At 47.8% G+C, this 13,447-nt stretch overlaps 1 protein-coding gene across 1 annotated transcript in view; it reads right to left on the reverse strand.

The window, feature by feature from the left end:
* Positions 1–372: 372 nt before the first annotated feature.
* LOC104395481 (Golgi integral membrane protein 4-like) overlaps positions 373–13,447 on the reverse strand; it is a 26,465-nt gene continuing 13,390 nt past the window's right edge. The window contains exons 5-14 of the mRNA XM_010005181.1: positions 11,063–11,213; positions 10,206–10,288; positions 8,890–9,045; positions 8,475–8,759; positions 7,638–7,795; positions 5,139–5,350; positions 3,297–3,364; positions 2,925–3,021; positions 1,712–1,785; positions 373–483 (exon numbers count right to left, since the gene is read on the reverse strand). Of these exons, the coding sequence (XP_010003483.1) occupies positions 373–483; positions 1,712–1,785; positions 2,925–3,021; positions 3,297–3,364; positions 5,139–5,350; positions 7,638–7,795; positions 8,475–8,759; positions 8,890–9,045; positions 10,206–10,288; positions 11,063–11,213 (1,395 nt within the window). The remainder of the gene's footprint in view (positions 484–1,711; positions 1,786–2,924; positions 3,022–3,296; positions 3,365–5,138; positions 5,351–7,637; positions 7,796–8,474; positions 8,760–8,889; positions 9,046–10,205; positions 10,289–11,062; positions 11,214–13,447) is intronic.

Genomic DNA, 13,447 nt, shown 5'->3' on the forward strand with positions numbered 1-13,447 from the left:
CAGGACCAGTTCAGGCTCCCCTCTGCTGACCAGGGTGTTAAAAAAATAAGAAAAACTCTCCAGCTTGGGAGGGGATAGGGATAGCAAGAGGGTGAAGAACACAGTAAATCAAAAAGTGCTTCTAAGAGAAGCAGCAGAATGAAATCATTCCTACAGTCTGAGAGCACTTCCATGCTGGTGACTGGAGAGGCAGCAATGGCCCCACACGTGCAGATGTGATGCACATCTGCAAGCAGCCTGCTCAGTGCCTGCAGAGACAGTTACCTCCTCCTGCCTGTGTCTGTTCTGGGCAGTGTTGAACACAGGAGCCAGTTCCCAGGAGGAGCTCCTATCTCCTCATTCCTAGTGTATTCCATCTTCCTTCAGCAGCTTTCAGTAATAGTCATCCTTCTTGCCCCCAGCTCCCTCTATGCCTCCATGGTCCTTCTGGTCTTGGACAAGTTCCAGGTCATCATTGTCATCCACCTCACCTCCATGATCCTCCTGGGTGCAGAGGAAGGAAAAATCAGCAAGGCCTGGAAAAGGAGACCCTAACCACTATAGCTTTTTTAGTATGCCAGCCCAGCTTGGAAAACTCAGGAAAACAGGGAAGAATCCATCTCTGCCAGGGACCTCTGGGAGTCATTTGCAGCCACTAAGCCAAGACACAGAGGTGAGAAGCCTGTGTTGCCATGATCAGCCTGTTCATTCCAAGCACATTTCATACCCTGGCATTACAAAACCATTTTGCCATCACAGCCTGTTGCCACTGCTACATGAGCAGGAGATTTCCTACACCCACCACACTTAAAGCCATGTAACAAATCCCCCCATGAGGTGCAGCAGCCAGTACAGCCTCCCTGGGCACTCGGAGCTCCAACTACCCACTGTACACACCAGGTTCTACACCCAGGGCAAGGATAGCTTCTGCCCATCCCTTATTTCCCCACCCCTGCATTCCCAGCAGGCAGCCCAAACCCTCAGCTCCTCAGCAACCACCTCCAAACTGCAGAACAAACCAGCAGGAGCCACTCATAAAAATCAAAGAGAGGATGAAGAGGATGCTTCACTTCTATCTGCATGAGCCAGAGGCACCAGGGTGATCCTCTCTAGAGCTCATGCTCTTGATCTTTGGTGGCCTCCAATTTTTCTCCCTGAGGAATGCCAGCCTGTCACTGACTGCAGGAGTCCTGGGGCTCTGGGACCTGTTCTCAGCCACACAAGGGAACAGTGGCTTCCTGGCAACTGTGGTCCAACCAACCCACCACCTCCCCCTCCTGCCTCAGGAGTGAGATGTCACATTCTCCTGTCACCCATACTTTTATGTGACTTGCAGAGCTCCCAATGAATTTCTCACCACAGGAATTAAAACCCCAGGGTGATGATTAGAAGAACACCTATTGATCTTGCCTTGCTGCACCAGCACAGCTCATAATCCCCCCAGGAGCTGTTTGGTGAACATCTCACAGCTCAACTGCTGCAGATGGGTGCAGAAAGAAATGAGGAGGGGAGACAGAGTGTAAAGGGTGCTCTGGAAGCTTGAAAAAGAAAAGGGAGCAGATGTAAGTCAGTTCCAGGTTTGTTCTGGAGACCCACCTCACTGAGCAGGCAGAGCCAAAACTGAAGTGGGTGCTCCCACCTAAATGCTGGGTCACACTCAACTCCTGGCTCCCAACATACCCAGGTAACAAACACACCAGAGAGGGAAAGGGGAAGAACCTTGGAGTCGTACAATTTCTTGCTCCTGATCTTCTTGGTAGTCCTCCACTGGCTCTTCCCTGGGCTTGGCAGGTCTGTCAGCATCCTGAAAAACACAGGAAGTCAGACACTGCTGATGGTGCCCCAATCACTTCCATTCCCTGCCAGGGATACAGCTCTCCTGTATTAGAGCCCCAGGTCTGGAAGGCTGAGCTACAGAGCAAGGATCAGAGGCCAGTGGAGAGACAATGAGGACACCCCAACTCCATCTTTACTTTCTCCAACCAGTCTCCCTTCCCACCTGCCATTGGTAACTGCCCAGTTCCTTCCACCAGGGAGAGAGGCCTCTCCTGCAGCAGGAAGGTCCCAGGGCTGCAGGGAACCTACAAGTTCCTTAGTGCAGAGCTCCAGGAAGCACAGCCCAGCCCTATCTGAAAGGCAGGTATTTCTGTCACTAATTCTTTCCACATTTTCCCTAACCTTTAGGAGGTGTTGCTCTGCTGGTGCCAGATCTCTTTCTTGTTTGCTTTCATTGGCCTGGATTTTATATATATATATACACATACATATATATTTTAAACCTCACTATTAATCATGACTATAGAGCCTGACAGATAAACCACTCCTTTTTAAAACAAGCAACACTCAGCTGCTTATCAAAACAAGCTCATGTTTCCCTGATGCAGGACCTGGCTTCAGACAGCAAGAAGCACTTTGCAAATGAAATGGATTCCATCTGCAAGCAGGCAAAAAGGAGGCAGAATCCTCACCTGCTGTCCCTGCTGCCAGGAGCCTGCCCTTCCCAGGAGCAGCAGTGCCTGCTCTCACCAGACCTCAGCACAGGTCCTTGGTATTGTCTCTGGTTTTGGTCTCTCAAGTGCTTGAGGACACAGGACCTCTGCAGCAAGAGCCAGCTCGTGCTCCTTGTCTCTCCAGACATGTAGGTGCTGCAAATGCTAAGGCTGCCTTCAGCAAGCAGAGAGGACAGGGAGAGAACAAGTTCTGGTACTGACCAACCCACTGATTCTCTGAAGGTTTCTCCATAACCCTGTGGTGGGATTCTGGATCCATCCAGGAATATGATGTGTTTTTACTCTGAGTCCTTAAGTCCTCTGCCTCACCCTGCTCATAGCTGGGGATCTCTCCCTGGTCCCTGCTGGTTGCCCTCAGGTCAGTCACCTTCAGTAGCTTCTCCTTAGACTCTTCCTTCATGCTGGGCTCCTTGAACTTCTCCAAACCTCCCATCTTCTCTTCAAAGTCAGGTCTCTCCAGCTCAGCTTCCTCAAACTCATCCTCCCCTTGGTTATTGGGATCCTGGGCAGGATCTGCAGCATCATCTGGCATCTGGACAAAAAAGCCTCTTGTGAATACCAGGCAGGACATGCCCTTGGGAGACAGAGCCCAAGGTGAGACTGCCTTCCCCAGCAAGCAGTTACACCTCTCTTCAAGCATGATAATGGTTCTGAAAACAACCCTCCCTCAGTCTTTGTTATCTCTGAACCCCTCCAGAACCAAGGAGTCTGGAGCTGCATGTTACACAAACTTCTGGGAAAGCATGGATGTAAGTGGGACAGCTGGAATCTTGTTCAGAGCTGGGGTTGCACCCAGGTGACACTTACCATTGGCTCCTGGGCAACAAGCTCCTTCTGAGAATGCAGGTTCTCCTCTCTCTCAATCACTCCTGCATCTGCAAGGAAAAGGGACAGTTACCAGTGCAACCTCTCAAAATCCAGTCCCACCAGTTAGGATTCTTGCTGAATTAACTCCATGTCCCACAGGGATTTGTCTCAACCTGCCTGCAGGCTCCATGTGTGCTTCCAGAGGGATGTCTCCTCAGGCCCATTCAGAGGGCAGAGCAGCACCATTCTCCTCCAGCTGCCAGAATAGGACACCTCAGGACCCTGTGAGACACCAACATTCCCAGCACCAGGGCCAGGGCAGCCCAGTCAGTTCTGTGGCTGTTCATCCCAATTAGGACACAGAGGTCAAGAGCTGTTGGTCCTCACACTCCTCTATACCTGCCATGAGGCCTTTTCTTTTCAGGGTAGAATTCATTTTGATGTGAACCAATTAGTTCAGGTCCTCTGAGGGGACTTGCTGAAAATCAGGTCAGCAAAACATGAAATGGCAGCTAAAGCAAAACATGAAATAGCAGCCAAAGGTGGCTGTGGACCAGCACAGGCACACCAAACCTCCTCTCCAGACCAGCCCCTCTGTGCACATCAGCAGTGTGACCCAACTGCTGCTGTTCTGGGAGGGAGAACTTCACCTGCACAGAGTGAACTGAGCCAAGAGCCTGGGAGGAAATGCCCCATCTTGGGGGATTTCAGCCTTTTGACCCAAGGTTCAGCCACAGGCTTTAATCCCTGCCCTGTGACGTCCTTCCCCTGTTCCAAATCCAGAGCCAAAATCTACTGGTGAAGAAACCAGGCTGAGACCATCTTAATCATCTTAAATAGGATGCAAGCCAGCATTTCAGATGAGAACCTCTCAGGAGTCAGCTCCTGGCTCCCCTGCCTTACTGCATCCAAGACCGTAGTAAAAAATTACTACATGAAAAGCCACCTACTTAATCATTCTTCCTCAGTCTAGCAACACACAGGATTAGAATTACTCATATCTACATTTCAGTGTCCCTTTTTTTGACAAAGGTGACTTGCTAACTTCCAGGTCTGGCAGGTTCTTTTCCAAGTGTGCAAGATAAATGGATGGCAGAGGCTGTTTGCAGCAGAGAAACCTGTTTATAAAGTGTTCACACTGGAAGAGGAGGCAAAGATTCTGCTCTCAGATGCATCACCTAATAGATTATTCATTAGTTGGTTTCATGGTGAGATGATGAACTTCACACTCAGACAAATGCTTCACCCAGTCTGTCATTAGCTGAGTGATTCAGTGCACAGGGGTCTGAAGAGACCCAGAGCAGAAGGCTGAGGAATTCTAAATCCTGTTCCAAGAGCTCCATTGCCCAACTGCAGTTATTACCAGGCTTCAAAACAGCTGTAGCTGCCCTGGTGGCTGACTGACCAGTCCACGTAGCTGCCCCTTCATTTATTTGCTTTTAGCCTCCTAAGGAGAGTTGGGAAATTTTCTTTCCTAAGTTAGAAAACCCACTTCTAAAAAAAATTAAGTCAATTCCTATGGGAGACTGAGATCAAGTCTTGCAAAAAAAAACTGGGACATTTTCCTTCTCACTCCCGTAAGAAAGAAAGGAGAATTGACTTCACTTACACAGATTGTGAGTCCACTACTTTGGAAATGTGTGAGGTTGCAGCACAACAGGGAACAAGAATGGAAAATGGTCCAGGCTTTTCATTTGACCAAGGACAATAAAAGCATCAGACTTTTCCAAGAGTTGTAAGGTTTCCTTGAACACCAGCACTCTCACACACAAGCACTTCCTCCCTCCCCACCTTGATCAGCAATAAATGAGTCCTGTCCAGCACAGGATTAGGGAAACATACCCATTTCCAGTTCCTCCTCATCTGTCCTTTCCTTCTCGCCCTCCTGAGCAGCTCTTGGATGCTCTTCCCCTCTCTTCTGACCTGCTGCTGGCTGGGGGCTGCCTTTCTGCATCTCTTGCCCAGGCTTGGGATCCAGATGAAGGCTCTTTGGGTAACTGTGCACTTGTTCCTCATCCCTTTGGTTATCCACTTTATTAACTATGTCTTTCCAGCTGCAACGGGGGTAGGAAACAAAACAGAATCCCCCCATCTCAGTATGTCAAGAGAGATTGCAAAATGCTATTTCAGAAATGGCAAGCAGAGGAAAAAAAACTCCAACACACAAAGAAGTTTGTCCTAATTTAACTTCTTTTGGCAAAACTAGCAGATTGCATTAGTTGCTGTGATATCTGCTTGAAACAGAACATCTAACACACCACATAAATACAAAATAAGTTATGCTTTATAACGAAATTCATTGTAGAACTGCTTTAATATTAATTATGTGATACCAAAACATATCCATGGAGCAATGAACTCCAATTCTAAATAGACACTGAGAGCTTTCCTAAGCCAGCATACTGCCACCACACAGAACTTTCAGGAAGAAAAATCATAACCCAGCCTTCTGCTCAGATTTCCCCCATTATAAAACCATCAACATGCAAATTTGGCCATCCAGGGCTCCTCTGGAATCTGCTGGTCTCAGCCACCCAAGGCTGAGCCCTTGGCACTGGCTCTAAGGCCCCTTCTGTGCTCTGCTGAGGTCTGATGTTGTTCTTGGCATCGAGACCTTCCGGAGAAAGCTGGTTTCTGCTCTCCTTATCACACACCTCCTGCAGGGTAAATAACAGCCTCCAGCTGCTCAGTAATTCCTTGATGATAGATCAAGTAAAAGCAAAGCACACCAAACATACCATGAGCTCTGTCCTGGCAGAAACCATTTGCCAAACAAAACCAGTATTGGCATTTTCTGATGGTGTCCACTCTAAGGAGCTGAGGAAAGGCCGTTCTGCCATCACCACTTCAACCCTCACCTCCAGTCACACCCACACAAGTCCTTCCCTGAGATAGGCAGAATATCCTCTGTGTGTCCATGCAGATGTTACCTGTCAAAGCAGGATGGGCAGGACTTTGCCCTTTAAAGAAACTGGCAAAGCACAATCTCTGACCTGGGGAGACTCTGGGTTAAGGGAACAACCAAAAATGGCAGATAAGAACAGGTAGGATCAGGCTGAATTTAGAATGAAATCCAGAAGCCTCCTCTTATAGATAAAATAGAAATTAAATCTTGTTTGCTCCAGTAAACTGAGCAGATATGACCTGGACACAGACAAGGGATAAATAAGTTAAATGAGGAAGCACTATTTTCAGAGTCAGTTTTTGGCTTATGGCCAGACTTTGATGAATTGCAGCCTCAGAAAGACATTTTCTTCCTTTTGCAAAACTAACTGGTTTTCTGTGAGTGCTCTGAGGAAGTAAACACTTCCTCCTGTGCTTCTGCAGCATCCAGTACAACAGGATCCAGGTCCCTGACTAGGCTCCCAGGTACTACAGCAACACAAGTACCATGCTGTAGGAATTCCATCCTGTTCTCTGAACCTCTGCCCCTTTCAAGGGACTCCCCTCCCCAGAGCTCTCCTCTCCTGTTTTCCTCTAGACTGGAGCTGGAGAACATATTGTGCTGGGGATGTCTGATAGGAGCAACAGGCCCAAGTGTCAGGGAATTTTAATACCAAGGTCTCAGCTAAGCTCAGAAGATTCCCAGTCTTTTCTTGTAAGCCCTTGCTTCTAGATTACACGTAACCTTGGAGATGAGACAGCTTCAGATCTTCAATGTCTGGTTGCTCCTGCAGATCTTGGCAGATTACTGATTAATTAGTGGAAAAAATTAGCAAGTTGCAGCTCTAATATACAACTTAATGCCTCTTATTTATAGAGGCTGAAGGAATTCTTAGCCACCCTTCCTGCTGCAGATGGGTTGCTTCCATCATGCAGAATTCCTTCAGTCTGCTAAAGAAAACAGGATATTTAAGTCACCATCACTGGAAGGGAGGAGATTTCTTGCAGTCAGTCCAGACTCCCTTCCCACCTTCTCCTCTGGCTAGTAGGAAATCCATGCTGACCCCAACTCACTCAGCAGCACCTCCTCTTTCTCTCCCCACAACACACACTTCAGCCCACAGTTCAAGAGCAGAGGCAGGTGCAGAGCACACACCAGTCACACAAGAGCCTCTGGTGGGGATTTTTTTCCAGCACAGCACCCATAGCAGGCTGAGAGTTCAATCACACACCACCACCAGTCTGCTCCAGTCGAGACAGACCTGGCAGCAAGTCAGTTACAAGAATTAGATTGACAGTGGGACCAGGAACTAACACTTTCTTCAACCATCTTTCAAATAGAAATGATGATGATTCTATGATTCAAACCACAATCAACATGAGAGAGGCCAGGGACCAGCCTGTATGGTTCCTTTGAGGCTGAACATGGAGAGCAGGAGGGAATTTGGTCTCACCAACCTCTGCATTGGCACCTGTCTGCTCCCTGGGGGCTGGTGGTTGTCTGGCATCTGAGGTTTTTCTGCTGCAGGTGGTTGGTTTGGGTCAGAGAGTGACAATCCAGGAGCTTGGCTCTCCTTGTTACTTCTCACCTGAATGCGCATCACCATCTTGAGATCCTGCAGAGAAGACATGTGCATCCTCAGCACACACCAGGACATCTCCAAGCTCCACATCTGAGCAGGTACCTACAGATCTCCCTTGCATTTGGGCAGGCTTATGGACCAGAGGGATCCTTTGTCAAAGAACAACAGATCCAGAAGTGCTCCAGAACTAATCTACAGTCCTGTCCTGACAGCCTGCACCTAAAGAGGTTCTTCTCATGCCACACAGCCAAGAGGAAATAATTTGGATCCTATGTGACTCAAGTTTGTCTTAGACAGATGAATCTCCAAAAAAAGAGGAGCAGCACACAGGCACTTCTAAAAAAGAACAACACACGTTGCTATTATAATAGTTACTGTAATTATAGTCTAACCATACTGCAATTATTGCCTTTTTTTAGAGGTTTGCTTTCCATAAGCTCCCTCTCAGTCACCCCAGGAGGCCATGGAGCTGCTTTTATGATTTACTCTTTGCAAATCCAGCAGGATCCAGAAAGGGAACTCCAGCCTGTCTGTCTGAGCCCAGCCTCTCAACCACAGACTCCAGGAGTACACAGGAGTCTGAAACCTGAGGTCAGGACAGTTTTCACACCAGGGAAGAGGAATGCACACATGCATGTCATTACAAATACCATCTTTTTGAGCTTCAAAAGCAAGGGCTACATAAAGCAAGCCCCAAATGTGCAGGACTTACTGGGTTCCCACTGGGCAGGCTGTTCATGGTCCGGGTGAAGCGGATGATGTGGCCATCCCCGTGTCTGGCTGGCCAGGCTGGCAAAGCCCCTGGCAGTGAATTGGCATCTTGCAGTGGGGCTGGGTGGGTAAAGAGCATGTTGGCCTGTGGCCTCAGGCCATCATTGCTGTAGGGGTTATGGCCCTGCAGCTGAGGCCCCTCTGCCAGCTTCTGAGCTCCAGCGACCTGCGAGGCCAGCAAGTTCCCATTCCCAGCAGGATGATTCTCCTGGTTAACTGGAAGAGCCTGCAGGGAAGAAAGGACAAGAGCAAGCTCGAGGAACAAGCTCAGTTCTCTCCAGTTCAAAGCCCCATGCTGAAGACCCACAGAAGCCCTGCAGAAGTCTCCTCCCTGGGGTCTCCTGGCAGTACCACACCTTCTGCCTGGCCAGCTGTGCCTGGCTGTTGGCTGGTGCCATGGGCTGCTCCTTTGGCACCTGAAGCTGCTGCTGCCCCTTCCCAGCTCCTCCTGCTTTGAAGCTTGGCATCTTCTGTAGAGCTTCCTTGAGCTGCCTGAACTCTTCCATCTGGGCCTGTGGAGATGAGAAGGATACAGAGAAATCTCACAAGTAACATGGTTAAGCAACTCGTCACAGAGAAGGGCCAGTTGTGCAGCACAGGTTCATGCTAAAGAAGAAACATTTTATATCTATGAAAGGCTGGAGATAATTCACAGTGATTAAGTCCAATCTGGTCTTCAGCTTTCCCTCCAGATTTCACAGATATTCTGTATTCCCCCTTTGCCAGTCTTTCATTTTAATTTATTGCATACCTTTACCCTGGAAGTGCTGACCCAGGACACTGACTCCTTGACCAACACGGTGCATAAGCCATTGCTGTGACTCCTGCCTTTGCACAGGAACTGTGTCCTGGCTCTTGTCAAGCTTCTCCTCCTGTGCCTCACACACATGTACCTTCAAGGTCAGCTTTTTTTTTTTTCCTGTGGAGACATTTCTCCACGGATGTGCTCATCTCAGAGGGGCTGAGGATAATTGGCATAATCCTACTCAGCAATTTACTTTGCAAGGCAAATGAAAACTGATTCTCCTGGACTGTTCAGCAAATGCCACACTCTTCTCTCTGCTGCAGCTTTTTTCTTCTATCTCCAACCCTGAAGTGCAGGGCTTGAAAAAGCTACTTAGGAAAAGTTCCCCACTCTTCCCCCTGTTATTTATAGGAAAGTGAGGGGAGAGAGCTTTTCATATCCTTGCCAGGGTACCTGGAAATGGACCAAATTAGGGACTGAGCAGAGTAGGAAAGTTTCCAAGCAGCACGGAAAGTTTAGCAGGAAATTAATTCCTGAGCAGGCTCTGTTGATTTCAGTTCTTCCCCTGAAATTTGACCTTAAAACTAACATTAAAAAAAAACAACCAAAACAATTCCCAACAAAACAACTCAGCGTAGCTAACATAAAAGGAATGAGGAAAAGGAAGCCAAGAACAGTTCATGGGATACAGCCCTAGCTAGTAGGAGACTGCTTCCAGTCAGAACAAGCTAGATGAAGGCAGAACTGGGGCCCATCAAAAGCTTGTGAAGGTGGTTGGCACAAAGGGAAGAGACTTTAGAGCAGCTTCACTGCCCTGACTGCCACGTACTGCTTGTACCCACCCCACAAGCTGTGCCTCCCCCTCTGTACTTTGTGGGCTCAGCCATCTCCACCCTGTGTGGCCACAAACAGCCCCTGGCTGGTTACCTGGGCACTGAGGAGCTGAGAGTGAACTTCCTGGTGGGCCTTCCGAAGGAGCTTGCTCTCTTCTCTGAGTTTAAAGACTGTATCTGCAAGAGAAGAGAAGAAAAAAATTCTGATAAGAGCTCTTTTCCAAGTGTAGTGATAGTCCCAAGTGAGCAGTAGCCTGGGAAGAATATTAATATCTCAGCCTTAAGCCAACCTTCCTGATTAGCTTCCCTTTTCCCATTGGTTTTCTGAGCATTATTCTCCTTCCTCTGATAGAACTGGATTTCAAGAAGAGAGACAATCAAATATTTAAGCTTCACTTGCTTGTGCTCAGCTCTCCCTTTCTAACCCAGAAGTGCTCATCAGATACTGGGGCTGTGTTGACCAGAGAAAACAAAAAAACAACAAAACACAAGCACATTTTGCTCTCCCAGACCTAACCTAAATAAGAACAGATGTGAACCTTAAAACCCCAGAACCTAATTAAACAGCAGACTAAACAGCAACTGCTCTTTGGGAATTAGGGGGATCAGCATTCCTTGCAATATTTGCACTCTTAAGAGTGCAAGACCTACATCATTCATTACAAAAAGTATGTTTAATTTGCTCCCAAGCTTAAATGTTAGAATTTACAGGATTCTAGTAGGATAGAAACTGGTTTCCACTGTGTGGACAGAGAACTGGAAAATACATATTGAAATAGATGGGATACCCACATGTCACAATGTTTTCTCTCTGCCACAAGAAGCATCTTTGTGAAGTTATTTACACTCACCCACCAGAGAAAGGCCAGGGTAAGGCAGCATGATCTGATGGCTGAACCTGGTGCTCCTACTCCTGTCTCTGGCGTTTTCTCAGCTCTCCCTCACACTCACCCTGCAGGTTTGTGACCTCGCTGTCCCTCTCCTGCTGCAGCTGGGCATATTTCTGGCTGTGGGTCTCCAGTGTCTTACGATGTTCCAGTTTCAAGCTGTTGTGCTGCAGCTGCAGGTCAAGCAGCTGCTTCTTGACATCTTCATTCTGGTTCTGAATATGAAAAGAAGTGACAAACAGTCAGTACAAGAAGGAGAATTAAGCTTTTGCCAAATGCTGCCCAAGTGCCTCTGTTTAATAAGTTGCTTGGGGAAGTGGAAGAGATGTTTGGCCCTCTAATAAGGTAGCCAGAAATCCCAGATACAATAAAATATTCCTTGTGTTCAGTAGTTCAGGAAGGATGTGAAATGCCAATTAAACTCTGCTCCATGAAGCAGCCTGTGAGATCTGCTTGGAAGCCACCAAACAGGAGGCAGTAGTGGCAAGTCCACTCCTGCCTGAAAAAGAGATGGAGACTCTGGGACACTGCCAAGAATTGTCCTATTCCTTCCCAGTGTCCCTGCCCACCCTGCTCAGTGAGCCTGTGCAGGCTGCAGCATTTGCTGATCCCAAACCTAATGCCTGCTGGTCACTCAGGACACACAGACACCTGAACACTTGGTTCCCTCTCTGCCTGGTTTTGCTTCCTGTCAGTCTGGCTGCTCTCCCACCCACTGCTTCAAGCTGCTGGAACAGGATCCTGGGAGACCTTTTGCAAGGACACCACATCCTCTCACACAGCAAGACCAGGGAGAGCCCATACTCCCTGGAGGAGCCTGGGACTCACAGGCATAAAATGACAGGATAACAAGACTCTCAGGAGACCCCAGACTGTTTCAAGCTGGCCAAGAATTCAGAGAGAAGTGGGTTGAAGAGATGTTTCCCCCTCCCCTTCTGCAGAGCCCAAGAACAAAACATGCTGAGGCATCCTTTTGCTCAGACGCGTTGAACCAGAATTCACCTCCTTTTTTGTTCCCATGGTAACCTAGAGAGTCCTTCCACATTCAGTTTGTCAACACCAATTAGGTATGCAGATTGATTGGCTCTCAGGTGAACCCTGGCCCTTCCTCCCAGTACCTCCTCAGGACTCAGGCAGCAATTTCTAACAGTCCTCCTGTAAAAAGCCATCTTTAAAAAAACCCACAAAACAAACCTCTAAATGCTATCCATGATTGCATTTATCCCCAGTAAAAAAAAAGCATCTGTGGCCCAGGCACTCTCCCCTGAAGCAATTATCCTCCACTAAAAGAAGAGCAATAACTGTGCTCCAAAAACACATGTAATGCAGAAGAAAAAGGTATTGGTATGGAGGGTTCCCAGAGACAGAACAAAGAGGAGAGACAAAGATGTCAGGTTAATCAGATCACAAGATCAGGAGGGGAAGTGAAGAAAATAAAAGATTCCTGCTCTATCTTTCAAGGACATTAGGTACTTCCAGTTCTTGTCAGAGCAACCAGCAGAAAGCAGTGCAGAGGAACCACATCCCTAAAATCATTTTGATATAAAAAAACCCTCAGAAGCCACGAACATTAACAAGTGAGAATCAATTTCAAGCAGAAACTCTAAGCAATTCAAGGGATTTTAAGCCCTCATCAGCTCAGGTCAATTAATTTCCAGCCCATATTCTGTCTGGCAGGTGATGTGCATAATGTCTGTCCCCAGACTGCTCACAGGCAGGAAGAAGGGATGGAATATTCCCACTTTGATAGCAGCAGGAAGCTGAAGGGAGAGGTAAGTGCCTTGAGCAAGGTCACAGAAAGCACCTGAGGCCCAGCCTGGCCCAAGAAGCACACAGAGCTGGTTTCTAAGGATGGCTGTGACCACTGCATGCAACTAGGAGGAATCTAAAGATGCTGGTTGATTGCAGTAGCAGGACAGGGGTCTGGAAGATGTTACATGTGATTATTTTTCAGAGAAGTGTAACCAGAGCATTCTTGATCCAGTCAGCTCTGCCAAAGCTAGGGAGAGACTGTGCTGTTGTGACATCTCACAGTGTCCCCCCCTTCACATCCACCACAGCAATACAGGGAAATAGTTTCTTTCAGGTCAACAGTCCTTCAACTCAGCTGTATGATTTCAGGCCAGGGGAAGACAAAGAAGAAGTACCTCAAAATCATGTATTTTTGCCATGATTTTGAAAGTGGCTTTGCAGAGAGCATTGTACCACATGAAAGCAGCAGCAGGATGCTCAGCCCACAAGCAAAGGAAGGGCACACCTCCCAGCAAGTTTCCAGGTTCCAGCAGTTTCAGGAAACCCATGTCAAAAATATTTTCTTTAAAGCCACCCATGTCCTTGCCTGCCTGTCCCAGCAGCTGCTGGGATGCATTCTGCACAGAGATCTTCACCAGACATTTTAAAATCCAGTCAAGAGGATGAAAGGAACTGTAAGACATAGTCTGGCTCCAGC

This window comes from Chaetura pelagica, unplaced genomic scaffold (assembly GCF_000747805.2).
Source record: "Chaetura pelagica isolate M959 unplaced genomic scaffold, ChaPel_1.0 scaffold159, whole genome shotgun sequence".
In the NCBI taxonomy this organism is placed as follows: domain Eukaryota; kingdom Metazoa; phylum Chordata; class Aves; order Apodiformes; family Apodidae; genus Chaetura; species Chaetura pelagica.